The 27,459-nt window shown below is 31.5% G+C and overlaps 1 protein-coding gene across 3 annotated transcripts in view; it reads left to right on the forward strand.

Moving 5' to 3' along the window:
* The window catches only part of LOC148281767 (fibronectin type III domain-containing protein 4), a 340,574-nt gene that overhangs the window by 186,719 nt on the left and 126,396 nt on the right, over window positions 1-27,459 (forward strand). For all 3 annotated transcript variants that reach the window (XM_088226139.1, XM_088226140.1, XM_088226141.1), the window contains exons 6-7: window positions 10,079-10,216; window positions 11,176-11,256. In XM_088226139.1, the coding sequence (XP_088082265.1) occupies window positions 10,079-10,216; window positions 11,176-11,256 (219 nt within the window). The remainder of the gene's footprint in view (window positions 1-10,078; window positions 10,217-11,175; window positions 11,257-27,459) is intronic.

Genomic DNA, 27,459 nt, shown 5'->3' on the forward strand with positions numbered 1-27,459 from the left:
TATGGTGGGTAATCTGTACAAGGGTTTTAAATTATACAACGAATCACACAAAAAAGAAAACAAAAAGAAAGCCCTCAAATATTAAAAACCGATTATAATACTTCTTATCCTACCCTACTTTGTCAACCCTTCGGCTATTCAAATGTTTTATTTTTGTCAAAAAAATTTCTCTATGTGTATAATATTTTTATTATATTTAAGGTCTTTGGCGTTTGCAATCATGATTTGTTTTTTGTTTATTATCCATTTTATTGTTTTTATCCTTTTTTAATTTGTTTTTGTTTTATAATCCACCAAGTAAAATGTGCAAACTTTTTTTTAAAAATATTTAGTGGGAAAACAAATTCTCACCAGAATGTGGAGTGCAAAATAGCGAGGGCAAAGCTGTAGGGCTTTTACAATATTATTGAGCGGAGTGAACTGCAATTAAATTTTAGAAAAATAAGTTAATATCCTCGATATGCGGTATGCAGTGTCAATTGTCACAACCCTAGCGAATGAGATGGATTAGTAAGGGATGCCACTAACCTGGTTCTCGTTCTTGATGGACTTGTCGGCTCCGACTTGACATTTGCGAGCGGCACTAACACGATGACAGCCCGATCTGGAGCTCAACGCTGATGGTTTGTGGAAACAAAGTTTTATAATGCGGCACACCTTTAACAAAATCAATGCGCTTTGTACGACACGAGGTCTTAATGTGGCGGGTGATCAAAGGGTACTGAGGTAAACTGATGTTGAAGTTGTGACAATACTTGACCAGTGCATACTCACATAATTCGCAATCAACATTATTCATTTTTTTTGTGGAGAAAGGCACTTCATAATCTTATTGGCATTGTATTACTTGTACTTAATATAAGTAATAGTACTTATCGTAATCTTAACAAGTACGTACGAGTAAATAATATTTGAACGTCAATTACTATAAACCATAATGGTTCGTTGCTAATGTTTTTTGCGAAATTTCCTCCCACCTTCTAAAACCTGTATTTATTTTGTACCCGGCATAAAAAAAAGTTCTTTGTTTTAGTGTTCCTCTGGGGGTTATTAGACCCCAGAAAAACCTCTGTATAAATCGGTGTAAATTATCGCAGACATAAAAAAATAAATATGAAATGGTTAGTTTTAGAGGTGCGTTTGCTTAATATCGTAAATAAAATCGTCATCATCATATCCTTACTCACATTTAAGGCGAACAGGGCACTGCATATCAATGATCACGTGATAAGTCTTGTAAAATATTTCATGTCTACAATACCTGGAATTGAATCCCGGAACTTTATCATGGTAGTCGAGCACGCAAACTATTACACTAAGGATGGACTTATCTTTACCGTAGCTATCGAGTAGAAAACACTCTTACAGGATTTTGGTTCTATCACACACAACTGTATTTTTCACCTGCACTGATACGGTCAAAAAAGATGATAATTATAATATTTATTTGCTGGTGCGTGTATATCTCGTACACAGCTTTATGTCTAAGTTCTTCTTCCTTCATGCAAACGGTTTTCGAACTGGTTGATGTTATGCTTGCCTCACCCCGGAGATTACCGGGTTTGATTTCCGATCAGATCACAAATATTAAATCTGATTTTTCTCATGCCTGGGTTTCTGTACGACACCACTAAAATTCGGCATCTTTGAGTATTGTGGTGCTAAAAATATATTAATAAAAAATATACCTTTACCAGATTATCCAGTGATCAGGGGGAGAAAAGGACAGTTAAGGCGATTTCATTTTAAACTATTTAAAGTTATAATTCACACTTAACTCTTGTGTGGCTGTGATGTCATATTGTGTATAATGTCTACATACGATTCAAAACTTGATATTATATCTCTCTTATTTCTTTAAATGATGAAGTTGCATTTATTATAATCTTCAAATGAACATATTCACACTGGATTTGGAATAAAAAATGTATAACCTTGCAGTAAAATAAAAAATATTTATCCTTTTACCCGAACAATAAATGAGTCGCCAATGCAGTAATAAATATATATAAAAGAGAGATCACTCAGATATAGAACTCATAACAAAGAAGACAGAGACGCAATTCAGTGGCCGGAGTTTGTATAAAAGAGATTTAGTCGGTTATTGACAGTGATGGGGGAGGCACGTATGTAAAATTACCGGCGTATTTATGATTTTATATTTATTTTGCTATAAATTATGTTTTTATTTTTATAAATTATGGGGAAGGTTATACGATATTACAAATATTTACCAGTCTTTAAAGAATTCAATTAACTGATTACAATAATACGAATTTGATTGATTGACATGAAATGAAATATAAAAAAAATGTATTTATTTTTTATCTACATAATATCTTTCAACGCCTAACTTCACTAAAATCCGTTCTTTACCAAATTTACTGAACAAATACATTTTGCGTAATTTGTTTATAATATGTAATTTATCACATATATTTTGAATTGGTAAAAAAATGCATTTAAAACATTGTTATTAAATAAATGAAGAACTTAAATCCTTCTACAAAAAATAATTCAGAGAGTAAAGTAATGAGGAATACCAGCCCAACCCGGAATTACATTTTAAAAAGGTTTTCGTGTACAAGTGAATATTGAAAAATTTTGGAGTAGGATGGAATATCTCAAAAACGCACGCAAAAATAAATAAAAAATGTTAAAAATAGTATTCATTTACAAATAGTATTCAGTCACTCCTTATATCTACGTGTAGTATTTCCGGTTTCCGCTTAAGATCCCCCGCACCTTGTAAGGAACGTTTTGATCATAGAAAAAAAGATTATAATTTGTATAATTTGACATTTCAACCAGAGATTATGTCAACTTTCTAGGTTTTTCTAAATCGAAACGTTCGTAAAAACAACCATAACATAGAAAGGAGCAAATTATGATCAACGAAATTAAGTAATCAAAGCAATATTCCATAGATTCTTGTCAGTTTTGTTATTGGCTGGAGAAAAACAACTTACCACTGTCAGTGAAAGTAAGAACGCCAACCGTTTCATAACGTCACTACTGAAAAGTGACACACTGATTTCAGTCATTTGGCGTGGTATTTGATAAATGTAACTTTAAAAAATCATATATTTGTAAATAACGCACAAAAAATATAAATATTTATATTTTTTTGCTACGTTAATAGTGCGTTTATAGAAAAAAATATTAGAAAACAGTGAAATTCCTCATTGAGAAAAAGTAATAAAAAATATCTGCTTCGTTATAAAAAATAGGAAAAACGACACGCAACTGATTTAAAAAAGAATTATTTTGATATAATATTTTCGTATATGCAAAAGTATGGTAATATTGTTATAATTTAAGAATAATATATTTGAAACTATCAGTAGTTTGATAGGGGTATTTTCTTTTAGATACTTTCCATCCGTTTTAGTTCAACACATTTTATCAGAGTAGCTCTATAAAGATAGATACCACCATAAAACCCTAAGAATTGTTCCATAGGGGATATATATATATTTTTCCAAGGACCAAAAAAGTATTTGTTCAATTCCCTATGGAATGCGTACGAGATACAAAACATAAATTATTTATCAGTTTTGGCAGATAAGTCAGTATTGAAATCCAATGGGCCATTGGAGCATTTCTGTATTTTGTTCACTCTGTGATGCTGAAAAATGAAATACTTTTACTTAAATATTATTGAATATCAAGAACGTTTTTCGCATTTGAAAGCAACGTAGCGTACCCAGGTATATTTTATTATTTTAGAAAATATATTTACATGGCATGTTAGTTTACTATTTCTCAAAGAGTTTTTGTACTTTTTGACTAAGCATTTTAATAATAAAATAAAAATAAATATAAAAATCGTCAATTTAAAAACACATTAAGAAAACGCACTTTCAATTGTTTTTTAAGAAATAAATATTTGCGTTATTAAATTATTTGCTAACGTTTTAGGTACCAATCTGAATAAAAAAATATTAAAAATATTTTATATCATAATCAACGACTACAGGCCAGAAGGCCTAACTACAGTGGTGAACAGAACCCCTAGGCCAAAAAAAAAAACTTTTTTTTATGTTCTCAACGGGAATCGAACCCGGAGCCTTCCGCGGGGGGTCAAGCGTCATTACAGCACGTAGGTCTCTGGAGTTTTAACAATCTTTAAGATCTATATTTACCGTCCATACAAATGGAATCGAACTTAAAATTAGCAGGCCCGGACCGAGACATCAAATATGGTAGGCAAGCGCATCAACCACTTAACAACGAGACGGACTTATCTCCACTCGATTGTCTTATTCGGGATTTTTATCTGAAAGCAGTCATCTAGTCGAAAACTCTCGTCCAGTTTTTTTTTTTAAATCTGTTTCCCAAAAAAAAATTTTCAAAACTCGTTTATTTACCGTAGCTGCTCCAAATTTCACTGACTTGAAAGAAAAAAAGAAAAAAAAAATTGAAACGCTGTACTAAAATGAAAAATGAACCAGTGTGTAATAAGTTTATGTTCATTTAGTTGAGTTCATGTTATTATCATGTTCCTTCCAAAGTTTTAAGAAATAACCCTCTTCTTCACATACATACCTCTTGTTTCATCTAATTATAGGCAAAATTCATATTTATGGCGAACTTTTAATAATTTTAATGTAATTAATAAATCATTTAACGTAGATTTATTTGAAAATAATCTTAATAACGTGCGGCGTTTACTTTCGAAATAACTCGTAGTATTTTTTCTTTTCTTTTAAATTTACATTTAATTACTATTCATTTTATGTTCGAGAATCTTTTTTAACTTACTGTGATGCTACTTGTGAAAACCTGTAATTGGCTTATTTGTTATTTGTTTTGTTATATAAATATGAGATTATTATAGCTGTTGGTTATCCAAATAAATAAAATAAAAAATTTAAAAAAAAAACTTTGAATCAGTCAACACAATATTATGAAAACCCCTCTTCTCCACTCCTCCACTCTATTTCTTCATTCCTCACCTTCTTACGTGCTCTTTTTCTCTTGTCTTATTATTTTATATTATTTTTTCTCTTTACTGTGTAACATGTTCTCATTATATTTGTGAGAATTTTTAACTGGACGCACGTACAATTTTTTATGTTTTATATTCTTAAATTTATAACAACTCTTGTTTTTCTTAAATAAATAAAAACAAGGTTAACTTTTACATTCAGAACTGTTTTATTCTTTCGCCTGGAAATAGATATTTTATTTTTTTAAATATGAATAGAAACTTTTTTGAGTAGTATGGGGAACAGGAAATCAAAATGACATAAACAGACTACAAATACAGCAAAATAAAATATTTAAGTTAGTAAATGACCTACCCTATCTAACAGCAAATTATGAACTTTTTAAACAAACTAAGCAATTAAATGTAATTGAACTCTTTAAACTAGAATCCTTAAAATGTATTCATAATTAGCCACTGATGTAATTGTTGATGAAGAATTAAAACTTGAAAAAAACTGTAGCAAACAAGAACACAATACGAGAATATTAGAAAAATATCATTTGCAACCTTTTAAAACGAGAAAAGGACAATCGAGACTAATTAACCATCAACTGAAATTATACAATAAACTATCAGACAAAACTAAACAAAAGACTCAGGCAACCTTTACAAAAGATGTTAAAAATATTATTATTTATAGTAGAATGTGAATTTCAAAAGTAAAAATATTTTTTTAAATGTATGTAACCCGTAAAGGTTTCTCAATAAAAAAAATAAATAAATATTTTTTTAAAAGTAATAATGATTTGGTTTTGTAGTTAACGAGGAACTTCAATATTTTTTTATTTGTTAATAGACTCTCAAAGTAAGCGTAAAAAAAATAAAAAAATTGCATTGTAGTATCATCGCTATGATATTTTAAAGTTTCATAATTACGAAATTACTCACATGTGAGGTAACGAGATGTCGTCGAAGAGTTCTGCTGATTGGTGAGTTGGAAATCTATCACAATGCTTTATCATTGGTTTTTCTGAGTGAACTTGTGATGTAGTTCAATGTTTTATAAATTCTTTCATACGTTTTGGAAAATTTTCGCCATACAATTAAATATCCTAATTTTTACTGCGTGTAAGAAAATATTATATTCTTCAATTTCCCGTGCCACTGAACTTCCGTATTGTCTCGTGTAGTGTTTCCCACAACCTGATAAACGCGCTCCGGTCATTGGTTGAATCAACCTAAAGCTTTGTTCTGTTGGCAGAAGTCCACTTATTTAGTTCTGGAAAAGCTCAACAGTTGTTGTTCTTGGTCAAGGCTCAAACCGCGTAATAATTGTACACTTATGCACGTGACGTCATTCTGATTTATCTGAGTTTATCGTTTATTAATTGCGAATTTAAAGTATGATAAATAATATTTTACTACTGAAAATTCAATAAGAGCTACGCACAGCCCATACCGCACACCGCATCTAAGGACTTAAGTCCTTTTGACAGTGCCTACAGCAAGAAATAATAATTGCTCGTGGCCAAACGAGAAATACTGTTAGAAAAGCCTCCCTGTTTTCCGTTAAGGGCTAACTAGTTTTTTAAATCCTTGCGGATCTATTCATTATTCTCCTTCTCCACCTAATGGTGCATACGGCACTGCACTGGTAGACCAACCAGATCGCATTTTATTTTATTTTTTACATGAAGGTAAGATGATCAGTGTAGGTTTCTAGTGCCAGTCCAGGGACTATGAAGAATTCTAGTAAAAAAATACATTTAAATTCAGTGTGTCGTGCCAACCATCTCGTGGATTGAACCTGAAACCTCTTGTATGGTAGTTAAGCACACTGACCGTGATATCACGAGGCGGATTTTGGGTCTACTAAAATAAACTTGAGTTGCTTTATTATTTACCTTGCTATGATAAACAAGGTTTATATTTCAAATAAGTGGATTTTTCTGCAATTGTTTTACTTTAAATTTAGCTAACCCATATAATATTTTTTTTTAAAACGATGATGAATCTCAGCTAGAGTTGCTCTTTCAGGAGTTAAATATAAATAAATAATATTCGATAGCAGCTCACTGTTTAACTCGCATTGACATAGCACTAAAACACTACTCCATACTTCCGCTTCTCAAAATATACCGGATAAAAGCGACGCCCTCAAACTTACGCATGCGTATAGAGAGGGAATGTTACTTCCACGTGCCACCTAGCGCGCTTTTGAGGGTCATTTTTTTCACGTTCTACAAGCATGCGTGCATTAGTTTTAAGCCCACCTAATTCTTTTTGCTAACATGTACTTGTTGCTGCACGTCTAGACTACAGATTTTCGGAAAATAAATAGTAGGTAGGTATTGGATTGAAAGAACACTCGTATTCTGATAGCGACTGGTATAAAAAACAATTTCGTAATTATTCACGATGTACATTGGTACATACATCAATTTGTTACCGAGCAGGATCAATATTTTTTCGTAGAGGTCACAAAAAAATATACGTAATAACATTAAGTTTCTACATGCTTTGAACTAATCGTGTGCTTTGTTTCTTTCAAAGGCGTTTTTGTATACACGTTTGTTTAATTCCATTCTCATAACATTTAAAACACGATAAATAACGGTTAAAACAACATGCAAGACCTATTGGAACCATTTAATTGCATATAATTCTTACTGCTGATTTAGCCAGCAGCGCGTGCCAAAATTCAATTTTCGTGTTTCCAATACAACCCAATAATTAAATTATTTTTCAGCCGTAAATTTGTATAATAAGTACGTTTTATTTATTGAACGTGCTGTCATTTCAGTAAAAGTTTGTAATCTGCGAAACGTCAACTTTACCTGAGAGCAAAAAACTATTTTTATAAAAAACAAATTATTAGAGACACACCAGTTTTTTATTATGTTTAAATTAAAATTGAATTGCGTAGCAGACATTTTCATCTGTCATTTCCTTGAAGATCTAAAAAAAAGGCAAAAAGTAAAAAAGTAAAAATTCGACCTCAATTAAACTTTCAACAATATCATTTATAAAAACTAGGAATAATGCTGTCTCGGGTGGCTTCCCTGTGGCAGACCACTAGTAGCGGGGACAGGACGAGATGTAGATGTTTTTATTTTGAAGAACAATTCTCTGTTAGACAAATAGCTTAAAAACTATTTATGCAATGGATCGATTATACCTAGAGAGTAAAGTTCTTTAAGTATAATTTTATATGAAATCTTATCGGAAGCTTATATAAAATCTATTATATTTTATATGCTTTCAACTTGGTGTTGTTTTTTTTAAAACTTTTAATAATATGATCCTGATAAAGTAGCAAGTTAATTGTGGTTGTTCTACTATATGCATGGTAAGTTAAATAATTCAGCCGAATGCGCGGCATCAATAAAAGTTTCAGTTTTTTTTACTTGACCAAAGAGAGCAGATAGATTAGTTGAGTAAATGTGAATGTGAATGTTTAAACATAGGCATAGGTTAAATGTTACACAATAAGCATAGAAACCACTTAAACCAGTTAATGATTCATTCTAAGCCCCGCCTAGGCTCCCATATACCCTTCTCAAAAACATTTTCCATCTCTGCTGCAATAAGTTTTATTGATATTGATGAACAACTTGGTTCTTACAATAAGCGTGTTGAAAAAATTACGAAAAGAAAACTTTCCAGCCACGTGTGTATTATTTTAAATAGCTGTAGAACTTCTTTAAGAAAAGAATATGGACGTCTAAACAAGGCTTGTGATCTGCCAATGGATAATATAAGATAATAATAATAATAATAATTATGGATAACTTATACAGCGCCATTTTCAAAATAAAATACCTCAAGGGCGCTTTACATGGTGATTCTATTGTTAAGTTAATTTAATTGAAGCTTTTAAATTTGTAATTTAATTAAAATGATTTATTTTGTTGTCACGTGCTACGGATTTATTCAAATGATTTAGAGAACAAGTGGGTTTTAAGTTTTTTCCGAAACATCACTTCACTTTCACAGCCTCGCACCTCTGCTGGGAGAGCATTCCATGCCATAGGGCCTGCGACCGCAAATGCGCGATCACCAAATTTAGTGCGCTGTTTGCGTAGATGTATAATAACTTTTCCTCTCGCCGTAGACGTAGCTGATCTAAGCGCGAGACGCCTGTCAGCCAGTTCATCTGGAATGCATAGTTCCCTTAGATATTCCGGAGCCGAGTTGTGCAGTGACTTATACATAAGCCAACAGAGTTTGTATTTGACCCTCTGTGGAAAACGTAGCCAGTGTAGTTCTCGAAGTAGTGGAGTGATATGACTGAACTTAGAGATTCCGAAAATTAGTCTCGCTGCGGCATTCAATACAGATTGTAGGCGAGTCATTTTGTTCATTGGTAGACCTGCATAGATACCATTACAATAATCGACTCTAGACACTACAGACGCATTTATTAATTGACGGGCGGCAACAACCGGCAAATTTTTGCGTATGCATTTAATTTGTATCAGCTGGTAGAAGCATGAACTTATCGTTCTACTAATTTGAGCGTCAAGAGATAGGTCAGAATTGAGTAAAACTCCCAGTAGTTTAACGGTGGGTAAAGCGGTACTCCCTACATTAGGTAGAGCCGTATCCTGGATCAAATTCTGTCGTCTGGCTGAAGCCACCCACAGTTGTTCAAGATATCGCCTTATATTCTGTATCGTAGACGTATCAGACCATAAGATGCTGCACTTTGCTGACATTATATTATATCACTTTGACCGGGTATTTGAATGGAAGGAAACTACAATAAAATTACTTATTTGACAAAACTCACATGGCCATCAACCATGTTTTAAGATACTACTACTACTACCATCACGCCATTTCCACGCCACGTCTTCTTTAGTCATCCTCGTCCTACGTTACCATTTATTCTCGCCATATATATGTGTTTCACCTTCCTCTGCTAGTTATATGTTTCGCTTCTAAACGTGGGTGTTGGAAATAAAACCGCATTGTAGTCTAGCTTTGATCGAACATGAATTACATATTATACTGAAATTAAATTATTTTGTAAGCGTGTCATTTACTTTCTGTAAAACAAAATTAATTGTCAGAATCGTATATATTAGAGTTTATTTAGGTCGACGCGCGGTGCTTCCAATAATATTTTGTATTTTGTTACAGATTCGAGGTGTGGAAGTTGGGATTGTGGTCCTGGTTCTCATAGTATGGATAGGTGCTATTGCCCTGTTCTTCAATAGATGGGGGAAAATCAGAATGTTACTACCGTACCAGCCTGATTATAAGCAGGAACAACTTAAGGTAAGAGCATAATTAATTAAATTAAATTAGTAATGAAGTATAAACAATTTTTTATACAAAATTATTAAATATTTTACTATTGTAATTATAATATTTTTCACATGCAACTAGGCACAAAAAGTTTTGTATTGTACTCGTAAACATAAAATTTAAAGATAATACTTAGTTAAAAAGTGAATTTTTAAAATTGCAATTATATTTTTTTTTTAATACAATCCTGTAAGAATTACGTAATTGATTAGTCATTTTCGTAATCTGTTGGGTAGATACTGTACCTATATAGATCTATTAAGTAATCACTTTAATTGAGTGAGTAGGCATTCTCTCATTATGATGTTAAATTTGTGTTCTTTTGGCAACATACTAAAAATGCTAGTTACTAAATTCAGAATTAAAAATTACGCTACCATACTTACTACATATTTTAGGGACTACTAAACCATCACGCGAAGCGTGTGTTATGGCTATGTTTGAGATAAATTTTTCATATGCTAATATTAAATTGTTCTAAAACGATGCAAGCCACAGTAATCCTCAAACTAGCAGTGTTTTATAAAGAAGGCTTTTAATCACTCTCTCTCTAAAAATCTCTGCTGGTACAATTTTCATAAATATACTGTGAATCCTGCATCATTTTATTATTAGTTCTAGTTGAATGTCACCACGACTCAAAATTAAAATCTTTCCGTATCTTTCATTTTTTTCTGGGACGGTTTTTTTTTCATTTTGATAAAGATAGATTATTTTAAAATAGATTATTCTTTTTATTTAGAGTTAGGCGGAGTGGATAAAATAACACCTGCGTCTCTCTTAGAATTCAATCCTAGCTTTTTAATATTTCGTACATCTTTTCATTGTCTTATGTAGGAACCACCATTGTTGAATTACATTTTTTTTTAAGTCTGCATTTTAAATCTTGTTTTCATTGATGTATTTATGAAAATGTATCCGGATCGCAGGTTCCTGGAACGGGTGTGTGTGCTGCAGCTGCTGCCAGCACTTCCTGCGCGGGAAACCACGGCGGCCATGCATGCTCCCAGGTAACTTCTCCCGACATCTCCTTGATCATATTTCCCCCCTGGTATTCACACATTACATTATTCAGAACAACATAAATACGTAAGAAAGACACGTATTTTGAAATTAATTATTTTCAAACACAGAGCTACGTTGATTTTTATAGAAATTGTCATGACATAATTACATTTTTTCATACAAAAAAGAAAATCAAAATAATGTTTTCACCAAAACGCGGTTTATTTATGCGTTACGAAAGTCGACATCATTCACAATAATTTTACAAAGAAAAAATATCTTAAACGAATATGTGAAAACATAACATATCGAAACGAAATGTGATAAACTAAATGAACAGTATCTTTATTAGATTTTTTTTCAACAGAGATGAAGCCATTGAGAACATGGAAGTCTAGGCATTAACAGAGCTTATGATATGTTATGGGCTGAGTTAACTGATCACTGTACACACTGTGTGACATTCAGTATCCCGCCTATAGGTAGTTGATTTCCATATTCGCGTATGCTATTTACCGTTTTTTTATATAGGCGTGGTATGAATTTTACATTCACATTCGTTTCGGTTTACTATAGAGAATGAAAGTACGGAGAAAAATAGATTTTTTATAATTGTTTTGTAAGACAAAAAAAAATATGTCAAATTGGTTTCTAATACAGCCAACGGCGAGAACTTAAACTTTATTTTTTTACTCGTCTTACTTATTCAAACGAGAAGCATTATTTTTAATCTTCTCGCGGGAAGAGAATAAATAAATTTAGGGATTTTTATTTTTTTGCATGCGACTACACTTTACTTCATATATAGCCACACTGATAATTAAACGTCAATAAATTCAAATACGAGAAACCAAATAAAATAATTTCCATTTTTAAAATTATTGCGACATTAAGCATTACCCAAAACTTTTAATTTGGTCGAATTGGCAAAGTCACATTTGTTTTCTTCCGTTTTTTAAACAGTTTTAAAATTTTAAAAAAATTACATGTCAAATGTCAAACTGACTTTACGTCATTTGACGTTTTATCATCAATGTGGCTATTTTGAAGCTAAAAAAAATCTAAAAAGTCAAATTAACCACTCTCTATCTCCGCGAGAAGATTTAGATTAGCACCCTAGATTATTTTTATCAAAAGTATTTTGGGATTATTCCCAACCTTTGTAGGCAAATTCTTTTTTTTTTACGTGTATTCAAAATTCTTGCAACATTTTCGTCGTATTTTTTGTACATAAGTCTTCATGTTTTTTGTTGATAAATACGCCTTAAAAAATGGAATTTGCTTTTTCTAAAATGATTTTTTTACAATTACTCCTGGTATCATTTCAAATGTTGTACATGTTTTTATTATTTTATAAAGTCTTTATTCTGTAAAATACACATGTTATTAAAATATTTATAAACTTTAAAAATAAAAAGTTTGAAACACGCCCCGATAAACTATGAAATAATTGTAAAATAAATAACAACAACTTTGTTTATAACCACTTATTTTTTATTTTTTCCACCGACTGGTTTCAAAGCTAAACAAGCTTCATTTTCAAGGTATAATTAACTAATGATTTTTATTTTTTTTAATATATTTGGATCCCTGTATTTAATAGCCTTACGTATCATGTACAAGGCTAAGGTACTCGGAAAAAATCGTTTTAGTTTGTCTTGGAAATGGGATGTTCGATCACTTATTTTGGTTTATTACCTTTATGAGTCCAATCACCATTGTTGCAAAGTTCAAGAACAATAACGCGTGATAACTACTTTTAATTGCATTATTACTTTTGATATCTGTAAAGGATATTTCATCTTTCCTGCATTCTGCTTCAAGATTATGGCGTTGTAAACTGAAAAATGGGCACTGAAATAACAGATGTTCGATACTCTGTGAAGAAATATCATCGCATGGACAATAGTCATCATTCCTTAATTTAAACCTATATAGATAACTTCTCATAGCTCCGTGTCCGGTAAAAATTTGGGTAGTTTCGAAAGTACTTTGGTGATGATGACGGATGTTTGCAAACTTATGAATTGTATCTTATTTTATTTTATCAATGTTTACTAAATATTACACGTGGAGCTAATAAATAAGTTTTTTGTCTTGTAAGGATGGGAAGTGTAATGTGAGATTGGTACGATCTTTAAAACTAGATAGGAGTGGACTAAAGTAAATATTGTTTAGTAAGTTTTTTTTTGTTTTATTACAATACGTAACCACAAAGTTAGTGCTTCAAATATAAATTTTATAGTATATAATTGTTTGCCATCGGTGGTCACACATTATTTTAAATTAAGATTCTTATAAAAGAGCATATACATGATAATTCTTGTACTTATACAAAATAATGTTAAATTATTTTGTTTTTAATGCTTTGAAAAAATAAAAAAATCTTTATAAGAAGAAAGAAAAAATTCAACATAACCACATAAAATGGTTTAAAATATTTTTTAAAAGTTGACAAAAAGAGTAAAAAAAATATTTAAAATTAAAGAATAATCATCCTTGAATATTTGAACATTTGGAAAAAAAAATAGTGAAAGCTCATAAATGTTATTTTAAAAAATAGAAAAATACACTCCTAATAAGATTATTTATTGAGATAGTCATTCCAAAGTCTGTGCTGAGTTCGTAAAAACGTGTTGATTTTAGTAAAAAATGTATATCGTGAAAATAACGCATTCATGTAAAAATAAGCAAAGCTTTTTTGAATAATAGGTCCTTTAGGATCAGCCCTTGTTGAGCAAAAATAATTGACATGATTTATGGTATTTTATGTTTTGTGTTAAATTAGTTATTATTTGGAACACTGTAATAAATTTGTTTTGTAATTCAGTAATTCAAGCATTAAATAACTAAATAAAAAACGTACCATATTTTTAAGAAATTATTTACTGTGAGGAATAAAGTTTTTGCAATGGCGTCTTTAATATCCAGTTTTTCTTATTTCACCATAAGCACAGATAATTTATTACCAAATAGTAATGGAAAACTTTTTCAAGCTTTATTTGATTTTTTGTACGTGTTCAGGCACGTGTTAGTAGCTGCTCGATTGTGGAATAATCTACCCACTAAGGTCGGCCTCGTGGCGTAATGGTCAGCGCGTTTGCCTACTATTCAAGGGGTCTCGGGTTCGATTCCCGACATAGTCGATTTGAAATATTCATTTAAAATAGTGTTTTACACTAGAATATTTTATAGTCCCTGGACTGGTATTAATTAATGAACACTTAAACACTCCTATTCATATAAATTTGTAACGAGTGAATATTTTTTTTTGTCAAAGGCAAACATAGTCTGAGAGTACATCGGAGCCAGACAATATCACGTCGCCTGAGGTATTTTTGAGACATCTACAAAAAACGTGTTTTTGTGCGTCGTAAAAAATACTTAACTCACGCGTGCTTTCTAGTATACTGTCTCTCCTTAATAGTTTGTAGATTAAACGCGTTCGTTTATTTTCTATAAAATATTAAACCTTTACTATCACATTGGATGAGCAAACTTTTTTTGACCTCGAGGTCATATATTCATCGTTAGTACGTTGAAGACGTGTAAGCTTTTTTCGTAAACGAAACAAATTTATAACAAATGGTTACTGGCAAGCTTCGAGGCGGGTAATGGATTATTAAAAGTAAATTGAAATGGTGGCAGCGGCAGCCATTTTGCGTGGAAGTTCTGACAGCTGATTTCGTGTGATTCTATCTCATGTCATGTCAGGTCAAAATACACGAGTTATATTTAGGTAAATTCGATTGTTTTACATTTATACACGACACAAGTTTGAAGGCTGATTCTTGTTTCACACGCAACAGTTGACTGTCTCAATAGCAAAGGAAAAATAATAGTGATGTATTTGGTACCGAATTTCACACTACGGAATGAGTGTTTTTTTTCTATTTTTCAATAGATATTTACGAAACTAACGAAAAAAAAAAAAAAAACGTATTGTATTATCAGCGCTATGATTTTTTAAAGTTTTGTATCTCTGAAATTACTGTGCGGAAAACGCAACGGTGAAATGTCAGTTTTTTTCGATTTTAGTTAAGCATAATCAATCCACCGTGCAACTGTATTTTTCACGGAGTATCGTGGAAGAATTTGCAAGAGTGGAAAAAAAACAATGTTCAAATACACGTTCATCAAAGTTCTCAGCCACCGCATATCGTTTTAAAGGCATAAGCTGTTAAAATAATAAATAAAATCGTTTGAATGAAATTGGATGAATACTAGCGGGTATTTATACAACCTGCTTGTATTTATTTTTAATTAGCTTTTTTAATGTTTATTTTTATTTTTATTTAAATTTACATAATTTTATAAAATATTCCCAATGAGTTTTTGTAAAGAACTCATTTAGGGACATCAATATTTATCTCCAGACTTTTTTATATTTTAAACTTTAATATTATTTACAAAAGCAGAATAGAAATTATGATACTCTACAAATTAAAAGGGTTTGAAAAAGTTTAAAAGTATTACAAAATAAATAGAATACAAGGTATGGAAATAAATTCAAAATGATATACAATCTATAAAAAAAAGGCATCATCATCATTCCCTTTTCACGCCTAATGGTGCATAGGGCACTGCATTGTGATACCAATTACAGTGTATCTTGATCATTTTTGTTACATAAATGTAAGATGAGCTTCAAGTACCGGTCCAGTTATGAAATATTCTAGTGTAAAAACACTTTTTGAAATAAATATTTCTTTTCAACCATGGCGGGAGTCGAACCCGAGACCTCTTGCATAGTAGGCAAACGTGCTGACCATTACACCACGAGGCCAACTGTTTATTTTTAAATGTCATACTAAAGTTATATTTAATAAACAATGATAGCTTTTTCTGAACAACAAATTATCTCTTAAACTGTCTCAAATAGTAAAATCTTATGATTCCCTTACTTTTTGTTAGACAACGACATTAAGGGTTATTAGCGTGGAGGGGTTATTAAAGCTTGGATGGGTTATTAAAGCTTGAGATGACACAAACACACGTATTTTATTTTGAATACTATCTTACTATAAAGAGATTATGCGCATCGTCATAAAATTTAAACATAAGAGAAGACAATAAACATAAGAGAAGACAATAAACATAAGAGAAGACAATATTATATATTTTGAAAAATCGTATTGTCTTTCATGGACGTTTTGCGTATTGTTGCCACATTTATTCATTGGAGAATATAATGCTATAGATATTTTTTTTAAATGTAGTATTCTGTTGACGTATTGCTGTTAAATTTAAAGATAAGAGAATAATATAAATGTGTGCATGATATTGAAAAATGACTGTGTTTCGTAAACGTAAAGCGCATTAGAGAATACAATATTATATATTTCGAAAATTGTTTTGTGTTCGTTTGACGTATTTATTTGAAAAAATGATAACTAATTTGATCCTACATCCTTTAATACTCTTCTGATGATTTGAAGCTAGGACGAAAAACGTAGAGCATTGAACACATGTTAGCAATTGAATTTTTTAAATTTTTTTTATAGAAATATTTACGTTCTTATGATTTACCCATTTTTTTATTTTGAGAGCCATTTTCAACAAGTTGAAAATACCTCACTATTAGAAAATGAGAATCAAATTGGGGTAGAGTGGGATTAAAACCACGGACGTTTGAGCCGTGAGTCCGAGACACTAGCCACAGGACCACAACCCGATATTTATGATTATTTTGGGTATCTATTTGGTCAGTGCGTTTGCCTACCATTCAAGAGGTATCGGGTTTGATTCCTGACATGGTTGATTTGAAATATTTATTTTAAAGTGTGTTTTGACACTAGAGTCCCTGGACTGGAACCTGAAGCGGAGGAACGATAATCTAACCTTCATGAAATAAAAATGATCAAGATACGCTGCGATTGGTGTAATAATGCAGTGTTATATTCATCATTAGGTGCGAAAATAAAAAAAATTGTTTATTGGGAATTTCAGCCCTACGGGAAATTGAAACAAAAAATGTTTTCTTGCAAATAATTGTACCGCAAAGTTTCTTGAAAATGTACGAAAAGAATAATAAATAATTTTTTAATTTTAAAAAAGGAACTACTTTGAATGGCGTTACTGGTTTATATGAATCAACCAATGATAATTGAGCTGTGAAAGATATCCAGTTTGCTCACCGTAAACGGTCCGATTGGTCCAATTGACAGAACTGACGGAAAATATGCATAAAAGAACCCCTGACGTCACACGCGGAGTTATTTCAGAAGAACAAAACTTTAAAAAATCAAAGCGCTGATCATACGATGAATAAGAATTTTTTTAAGTATTTGGCTTAGTTTAATAGTATTTTAACAAATAAAAAAAAATAATAAAAAAGTTAAAAGTCAATAAAAAAAATTAAATCCACTAATTTTCTTCATTAGTACCATTTAAAACATTTATATAGTGTAAGTTAGGAACCGTCATACTCTAAAACATGTAAGCATATTACATTTATTTTAGTTATTTTACACAAACTATATACGTAGTAATATTATTCAACGTGGAAAATCGTAAATTTAGTGCTGAAAATATTTATTTTTTTGTAACCGAAAGAGACTACTTTAATAGTTCACATTTAAACAAATTATAATAGGTTCGGTTTACGGAGAGAACTCGATATTTAGCACTTTAACTCAACTGTTAAAAAACTTAATCGAGTGTAAATCATTTTATCACGGCTGTTCACGATATATTAATTTTATAGCGTGATAAAATTATTCTGTTGGTGTGATCGTGTGACGTGTGAATAAATCTCGATAAATATTTCCGTTTTAAATTGCAATGTAGAACTTTAAACAAATTGGGATTTCATTTACAAAAAGGACACGCAAGTTTTTAAGCTCCTAAAATGAAAACCATTCTTAACTTTGAATTATAGAAAATTCCAGTAATTTTCGTGATCCATTTTATATTGAATTTATTCCTCCGTCAAAAGTTATACGGGTTATTTATTCATTTAACTTTTGAACATGCTTATTTGTTCATTAGCTTGCTCATTGTCCAATGGCAGTTTCTTTCAACCAATGAAATAGAGGTGTTATAAAATTATGTTCAAAACTCGTTCATTTATCGTAGCTGCTCCAAATTTAATTGACTTTGTCCCCATTTAGATATTTTAATTACAAAATTTTGTGACTTCAAAAAAAAACTTTTTAAAACACTGTAAAACGAAACATTTGTCAGTGTGTAATAAGTTAATGTTCCTTTAAATATGTTTATTTTATTATGATATCAAAATTTTGAATTGGTCAACTATATCATGAAAATCCCTCTTCTCCACTCCTCCACTCTATTTCCAATTCCTTAGCTCTTTTTTTTCCTCGTGTATAAGAATACAATATATTATTTTTCTCTTTACTGTGTAACATGTTTTCTCATTATATTTATAAAAAACTTTAACTAGATGTTTTTACTATTTTTTTCTATTTTCTATTCTTATATGACAACTGTTGTTTTTCCTTAATAAATAAAAACAAAAAATGAAATAAGTTTAGTAGTCAGCGTTTGCCTACCGGGCTACCTGCCTTTTTCGGGTTAATTTTCTCGCAAGAAAGTAAAAAACGTAAACGGACAAGTTTAGTTCTTTCATTAGTCCAACGTTTATTGCTTTGTTCGTCTAAATAGTGAACAATTTTTTTTGCCCTCGGTTTAATTTTCTATATTTGTATTTTATTCCATTGTGCCTGTGTTATAAATATTTGTTTTTGCCTTTTTTTTAATGGAGTAACTCCGTTAATAAATAAATTACTAATATCTACATATATTTGAAAACTACAATATTGTTGTATGTTCTCTAGCTTAATACAATACTTCCGTTTACGATTGGCAGCCATTTGGTTACCAAATGAGAAATATCTCCGCTTCCGGTTTAAAGTTCCCTAATAAAGGCTCGCTTTGTGCGGTGAATATGTGAAGTTTCATGATATTTATACAATAAAGGCGGGTATCGCTTGCACGGATGTGAACACGGAAATGCAAAATGTAGAGGACCTTTAGCGCGCATTCGCAACGTGAAATGCCATTTCCTGGCAATATCAAAACACAAATTAATGGCTGAATTATCATACATCAACACAGTACAAACTATGGTTTGCATGCACCAATGTCCCGATTGTGTCGTATTGTAAACTCGAGATAAGGCCTGGACTTTTTTGGTGTACGCCTTTATAGATTTGAAAAATCACTAAGATAGACCGGATCTTGTCTTGAGGTAGTCTTTTTTATTTTGTCCTCGCTTTAATTTTATTTAGTTGGATTTTATTTTATTAGTGCCTGTATTTATCATATGAAATTGTGTTAACCATCGTAAGAATGGACTGCATAAGTCCGTCAAATAAATAAATAACTTAACACCATGTTGCAACTACAATAAAAGTGACTAATTTGAGATAATCTGAACCTTGAAGAATAAATTACGGGAGTCACATTAAATTAAATGTTCAGGAAACGAGATTTTGTGATTGTGCGATTTCCAAAACATCATGACTTTTAAACCAAATGAGTTTTTCTTTTAATTGGTCTTAAAATAGTACATATGAATATCCTTATGTTAATTCTAAATTTGTGGCAACAGAGACGAAAAACAATTTTGAGAAGGGAATATGGAAATCTAGGCATTTACAGGGTTTATGACCTGTCATTGGCTGGTTTAAGTGGCGACTTTACACACTTTGTAACATTCTTTATTAATTTCTCACGCTCATTAGCCTTTTACGTGCATTATAGTTGTATAAAACAACATATTTTTTTAAAGATTAAGTTTAAGAAATAAAAGAAAGAACAGTATGCAATAGTAGAGAGAAAAAAAAATTAATGGGTTATTTTACAATTTTTGTTTTAATGTTTTTTTTCATAATGTTCCCTGACTGTGCATACAAAACTTTTTGAATATGATTTTTTGTCCACAATAACAATTTAAAAAAAAATTGAAAGTACTTTACACTGTGTAACATTACGATTTTACTCATATTTTAGCATTAAAGTTTTTATTTGAGACTTACTTCGCATTGGTTCATTTTTGTAGGTGCCTAGATTTTCATATCCTCTCTCAAAAATGAAATAATAAAATATCTGTTGATACATCTTTCAGTCCTCGTAAACTAAATCCTTCTGCTCCACTTTCTTTCCTCATACCCAACCTACACACATTGCATCTTTTTTTCTTTTCTTTATTTATATTGAATATTTTTATTTTGACTATGTAACATTTTTTATCATTATCTTGAGAAAAAAATTAACTAGGTGTATGTAAAATACAATTATTAACAAAACGTCTGATTTTATCTTAATAAAAAAAAAAGTCATCTTCTTTAGAAATGAAATTTAGTAGGTGTTTGTCTTCAAATATTTCGACATCCTCACACAGATGTTCTAGAATTATATTAGTACACGTTTCTATGAGTTTGTTTGATAAACCAATAATAATTTAGGGTCCATAATCCAATCAGATTGCGTTATACGTGAACCGTAATAATATCGTGGTACTTATGAGATGAAATCAAACAATCGTAAATCCATAAATACATTTCTTGCAGTTTCCTGGTTTCCTGGTAAATCAATGTGCGAAACAAATTGACGAACCCATTAAACGTTGGTCGTTTTAATTTTTTACAATATTTTTTAGTATTAAAAAGACCCAGAGATTCGAGAAAAACTATATTTCTGTAAATGAAACTATGCAGGTAACGATTTACCACAAAACGGGAAATCTGCACCTTCATTTTTATAATCTCTGATGTGCGTATCTTGATAATGTGAATTTGATGTTTCAGTAAAGGTTAAGTGATCGATACAGTGTAAAATCTCATTCAAAACAAATGTCTCATGTCGGCCTTGCCAGGAATCGAACTCGAGACCTCAAGCACCGTAGTACGATGCGGGCTTATATCCACTCGATTTTCCTTTTCAGGTTTTTTTCCTGAGAGTAGCCATCGAGTCAAAAACACTCGTCAAGGGTTATCTAATTTCATAGTTAGAATTGTATTCTTCGTCTTATGTGAGAATCATAATGATACAATAGAAAATTAAGAGGAAATTACAAAAAAATGGCCATTTTGGTCTTAGTTAACCCTCCTTTCTGGTGATGTATCACTAGTACACATTAAGTATCGGTATATATATTTTTTAAATTTTGGCACTAAGAAAAGTGTTTTATCAGAGATCGGAGATAAATCACCAATACATTCGAAAGTTTACCGATGCGTCGCATGCTATAGCGTATGCAGTAAAAGAATACCGAAAATAAGATTGTCTCACACAGTCTCTATGTCTCACTTTCGATACCACAGGTATACTCGAGAGCGAGAGAGATCACATTTTGTTTTTGGCACAGTAGGGGAAAGATTGTTTGGACTTCCGGTTGTGGTACAGCGGTGTTCGAACTTCGATACTCTGATCCGTTAGTCCGGGACACTAACCATAAACAGCTTTAAATATACTACAATTTAACTTACAATATTACGTTCCTTTCAATGTTACAAATATTTTCTAAGTTCTATTTTAGTAGAATGACTCACCTTTGAACTAAGGGTTTGGCTGATATTAGTTTCATTAATCAAGTTATTATTTTCGGCTATTAACAATATTTTGCGTATGTTCGAATGAATCATTTAAGACAAGTTCTGGATTTACCCCTCGCAGGGTTGATATCGATATTTAAATATTTAATTTTAGGGATAAAACTATTAATAATACAGAAGTCTAGGCAATAACAGAGTTTATGATTTAACTCTCACATTTGTGTGAGCGTTTTTTTTTGCAAATTCACAACATCCATGTGTCCTTTGTATTTTATTTTTTAGATATATGAATGATATGAAATTTCAGGGTTCTGGGCCCCAAAATATTCAATATGTTACCCACACATTGCAAAACCATACCCCGGATTCAATGAAATAAATTTGTAAAAAAATGGTTACTAGGTTTGAGAAAATTTACTCAAAAACATTCTTAAATAAAATATGGTAAAATTTTATTTAAGAAATATCTATTACCTAAGTGTGTATGTAGTAGATAAAAAATTTGATATTTCTGTTAATAAACCATGATTAACATTATAATTATCAATTCAATATTTATGTATCAGTAAAAAAATATTATTTGTTTCTTCATTATTCATTGGTCATGATTCTCTCTTATACAGATTTGTTGCTGAATTAACAGACATCCATTCATCGCGTAACAAGATGAATATTTTTGTGCTATATTTAGTTATAAAGGTGCTAAACTTGCTTTGTTTCTTTGTTGTTCTCAATATGTGTTATTTTCTAAATGTTAATATTATTTATGTCCCAAATTGAGTTGTTGTAACTCCTGGGAATGAAATTCAACGTATTTTTTTATTTATTTTTAAATATATTTGGACCCCTGTATTTAGTAGCCTTACGTGTCATGTACAAGGCTGAGGTACTCGGAAAAAAAAAGTTTTTGTTTGTCTTGGAAATGGGATGTTCGATCACTGATTTTGGTTTATTACCTTTATGAGTCCAATCACCATTGTTGCAAAGTTCAAGAACAATGGCGCGTGATAACTACTTTTTTCTACAGTGTGGATATCTGTTAAGGATATTCCATAATTCAACGTATTAACTAACTAACTAACTAACTAACCATCACGCCATTTCCCCGGAGGGGTAGGCAGAGAGGATAGAACGCCACACCACTCTGTCCTGGCACACTTCATTTGCTTCCTTCACATTCATACATCTTCTCATGCACGCACGTCGATTATTCCGACTTTTCACATGACCACTTTCAAGAATTTGTTGTACTTGATCATGCCATGTCTTTCTCGGCCTTCCTCGACTTCTACAACCAGACATATTCGCATCATAAATCTTTTTAGCCGTTCTTTCATCATTCATTCGCTCCACATGACCGAACCATCGCAAAAGACCTTTCTTAATTTTGTCGATAATGCTTAACTCAGCCTTGCATTCTGCTCTAATTTCGACATTAGGGCACCTATCATACATTGTTTTTCCGCACATTCGCCTGAGGGATCGCATTTCAACAGCATTCAGTCTACTTTCGTCCCTTTTTTTCCAACTCCATGCTTCGCTTCCATACATTAGGGTTGGTACCAGAACTCCATTATGAACTGCTAATTTAGCCTCTTGCGATAGACACTTATTTGCTACGACAGACTTTAAGGCACCATTAACTCTGTTACCGGCACTAACCCTCCTTTCAATATCCTTGTCCATATTTCCATCTCTAGTAAACATACTACCCAGATATACAAATTCTTCGACCTGTTTCAAACTATCTCCATTTACTACAATCTTACATTCAGTCATAGTTACATTTCTTTCAAAGACCATGACGTTCGACTTTTGCACATTCATTAGCAAATCACTCTCCTTGCACACTTCGTAAACCTTTGTAACCAAGGATTGCAGTTCCTCTTCGCTGTCGGCTAGGAGGACTGCGTCATCGGCGTACAGAAGGCAACTGACAGTTAGATTACTCATTTTCGCTCCCACATCCATACTTTTCAATTCTTTTATACATTTATCCATGTATATGTTGAATAACCACGGTGACATTACACATCCCTGTTTGACTCCTTTAGGGATGTCAAACCAGGAAGTTAATGACCCATTTACCCTTACACACGCTACACTATCTTTGTACAAAGAAGCAATAGCGCGGACAAGGTTGTCACTCACTCCATACTCCGATAGAACCATCCATAATTTTTTCCTGTCAACTCGATCAAATGCTTTTTGCAAATCAACAAAAGCGCAAAAAAGCTTCTGGTTTTTCGCCAAAAACTTTTCTGTCATATTGCGTAATGCAAATATTTGATCCATACATCCTCTACCATTCATAAATCCACTCTGTACATCCCATACTTTCTCTTATACTATACTTGTAAAATACTTTGTGTTATATGATTTATAAATAACTACTACTACTACCATCACGCCATTTCCTCGTAGGGGTAGGCAGAGAGACTGGACCGCCACACACGTCTATCCTGGCATATATTCCTAGTTTCTTCCACATTCATACATCTTGTCATACATGCCCTTCGGTTCTGTCTGCTTTTGACATGACCAGACTTAAGATTTTGGTTTATCTGATCATGCCGCGTCTTTCTTGGTCGTCCTCGTCTCACGTTGCCGTTCATTTTCGCTATATATACTTGTTTTACCATTCTTTCGTCGTCCATTTGTTCTACGTGACCAAACCACCTCAGGTACCCATTCTTAATCGTATCAATTATACTTGACTCAGATTTACACTCTGGCCTGATTTCATCATTCGTAACCCTGTTATATATTGATTTCCCACACATTCGTCAAAGAGATTGCATTTCGACCGCGTTCACTCGGCTTTCATCCTTCCTCTGTCAGTTATAAATAAAATAAAAAAAACATCCAGCATAGTCGTACAACTTTTACATTCAAAATCCAGTATGAAAATGTCTATTTGAAGATTACAAAAAAATACGAATTTATCATTTTAAAAAATTAGCTTAGCGGGTTATTCCTTAAAAAATTAAAATTAAATAAAAATTCCTTAAAAAAAAAAGAGAGAAATTTATTAAGTCTTGTATCTTATGTCGACTAGTGTGACATCAAAGCCACACAAGAGTTAAAAAGTAATTAATATAATAATATCAGGAAACAAACCCGGTATTTATTGCAAGGAAAACAAATGAGCCAATCTCTAGAATACGAGACGAATGATATCTGGAATTTTTTCTAAATTTATATTTTATAAACTACCCATTCTAGATTACGCTGATGTTTCCATGACTAATTTAAACTGTGAGCAACTCGATAAACTTGAACGACTTCAGAATACATGCATAAGGTACATTTTTGGTCTTAAGAAATATAACCACATTTCTAATTATCGTAGGCAACTGAAATGGCTCAAAATTAGACAACGGAGACACTATTACTCCCTCTCACTTCTGTTCAATGTACTTCATAGTCCTTACGCTCTAATATACCTGCGTGAAAAATTTCAACCCGTACCAGTTCATGGTTTACCTCTTCGTTCTAACTCTCAAAGCACTCTCTTAATACCCCTCCACAATTCCTCTTTCTTCTCTAACTCATAAAGTGTCCATGCCGCTTGACTGTGGAATCATCTCTCATCCACCATCAAAGATGTTACTACAGTATTTCTGTTTAAATCACGTATGAAGAAACATCTCCTTTCTTTTCCTTAATCTCTTCTCTATTATTTTTTCCTCTTTCTTTTCCGATTGAGTAATAGTATTGATTTAATGTCATTTATATACAAATACATTTATTTATATTTTTATATCTCTTTGGGATTTTTTAACTTTATTTTGTATGGAATATGTTTTAACTTGAATTATAAAAATAAAACTTTTATTTTATTGGTTGGTTGGAAGAAATTGCCATCTGGCAATAAGCCCGCCAATGTACAATTACAATAATATACAAAAAGTTAAATAAATAAAATAGAAAATAATAATAATAATAGTTGAACTGGGGTGCATGATTATTGGCATGTTATGTAATGTAAAGCAAGCAACAGCTTAGAGTAAATAAAGTGGTGTAATATTACATAGGTATACATTTCCTAGGAATGACGTGAGATGGCTTGTTTGTTTGATTGTTTGTTTGTAATTTTTAGCATACATATCTCATTTACCCTGATAACAATTTAGAGGCAATATGTGTTCAAATTCAAGTCATAAAATTTGTCATTATTTATTTCACGAATATTTTTGAATAATCCACAGGCAGATTGGCGCTTCAGATTTTGATAGCCCGACTATGATACTTGCAGGGTTTCGGTAGTAAAGGTTAAGTACCCCATTGACCTTAGCGTGGATTAGCCGTGACCTCGACCTCCAATGACAATATCGCTGGAAACAGAGACAATAAACATGACACTTAATACGTGTGTTAGAAATACCTCATTGCAAAACGAGGCTCGCACAGAGACATGCATATTTCATAGGCCCAAAAAATTTTAATTATTTTTTACTGAAAATATTTCATTGATTCCAAACTTTCAAAATTTTGCTTCTTTTAAAAAACATGCACTATCCTGGATTCAAACTAGAGATATGAACTCTTTTTTTCTATGATTTATTTTGTTGCCCTTTAATAATAAGGAATATTTTTGTGTTTTTTAAAAATATTTTTTATTTCCTTTTTCAATTACTATAAAAAAATACCATTGTATCTTTTACAGAATACTTTATTTTTTCTTTCTCGTGCTATACAAAATTATTATAACTCTCCATTATTTACTTTAGGAGCAAAAATTCTTTAACGTTCTCTTGTATACCCACGAACAGGCCATGCCTTTGTGGGATTTTTGTTTACTATTAATATGTACTTCATTGATATGTAATTATGCTTTATTTTTTTAATACTCTGTTTTATTATCATGTTTATTTTAAAAAAACAAAAAAAATAGAAAAAAATAATAATAATAAAAAAAAACATTAAATTCACTAAATAATTATAATTTCGGTGTAAAACATGCACAGGTCGAATATTAAAACATAATATGTTATTAAAATCTAAGAAACAGGTACGCCTCGAAACCGGTAGATATCGAAAAGGGAAGTGGTTATGTGCAATTCTAATATACGGTAGAACTCTGTGAATCTGAAGTCTGGTTATCCGAATTGCCAAACATCCAGATCGTTATCAGAAAAAATAATGAGAAGTTTTTAATTAAAATTTGATAGCCCAACTAATTTTTCTGGATTTTTCTTTTTTTTTTTTTTTTTAGTAAGTTTTTATGAATATTTTTTTCTATTAGCTGTATTATCTCAAAAGAAATCGAATCTGGCACTCATTAATCTGGATAATTGGAGCTTTACTGTACTAACCACTTAATAAAACAATGTTTGAGTATGTCCAAATGCTTGCAGACTGGATGGATTTGCTATTCGTATTTAATTTTTTTGCAACAGAGAGGGAAAACATTATTGAGAAGGGAATATGGAAGTCTGGGCATTTACAGGGCTTAGCATTTGGACATACTCAAACATTGTTGAATTAACTACCTGGTAAAAGAAGAAGTATAAAAAATGGAAAATTGTTTTCAGGCGTTGCTTAATAGGTGATTTTGGTATTTTGGATAAAGGTTTCAGCTCTTTTACTTCACAAAAGTCAACAGATGGAAGAGTTGAGGAAATGTGGATGTTTAAACACGGGCAAAATGGTGAATGTTACACAGTGTGTAAAGTGGACACTTAA

The sequence above is a fragment of the Micrasema longulum genome, unplaced genomic scaffold (assembly GCF_059751315.1).
Source record: "Micrasema longulum isolate JH-2025_06_02 unplaced genomic scaffold, ASM5975131v1 h1tg000411l, whole genome shotgun sequence".
Classification (NCBI taxonomy): Eukaryota; Metazoa; Arthropoda; class Insecta; order Trichoptera; family Brachycentridae; genus Micrasema; species Micrasema longulum.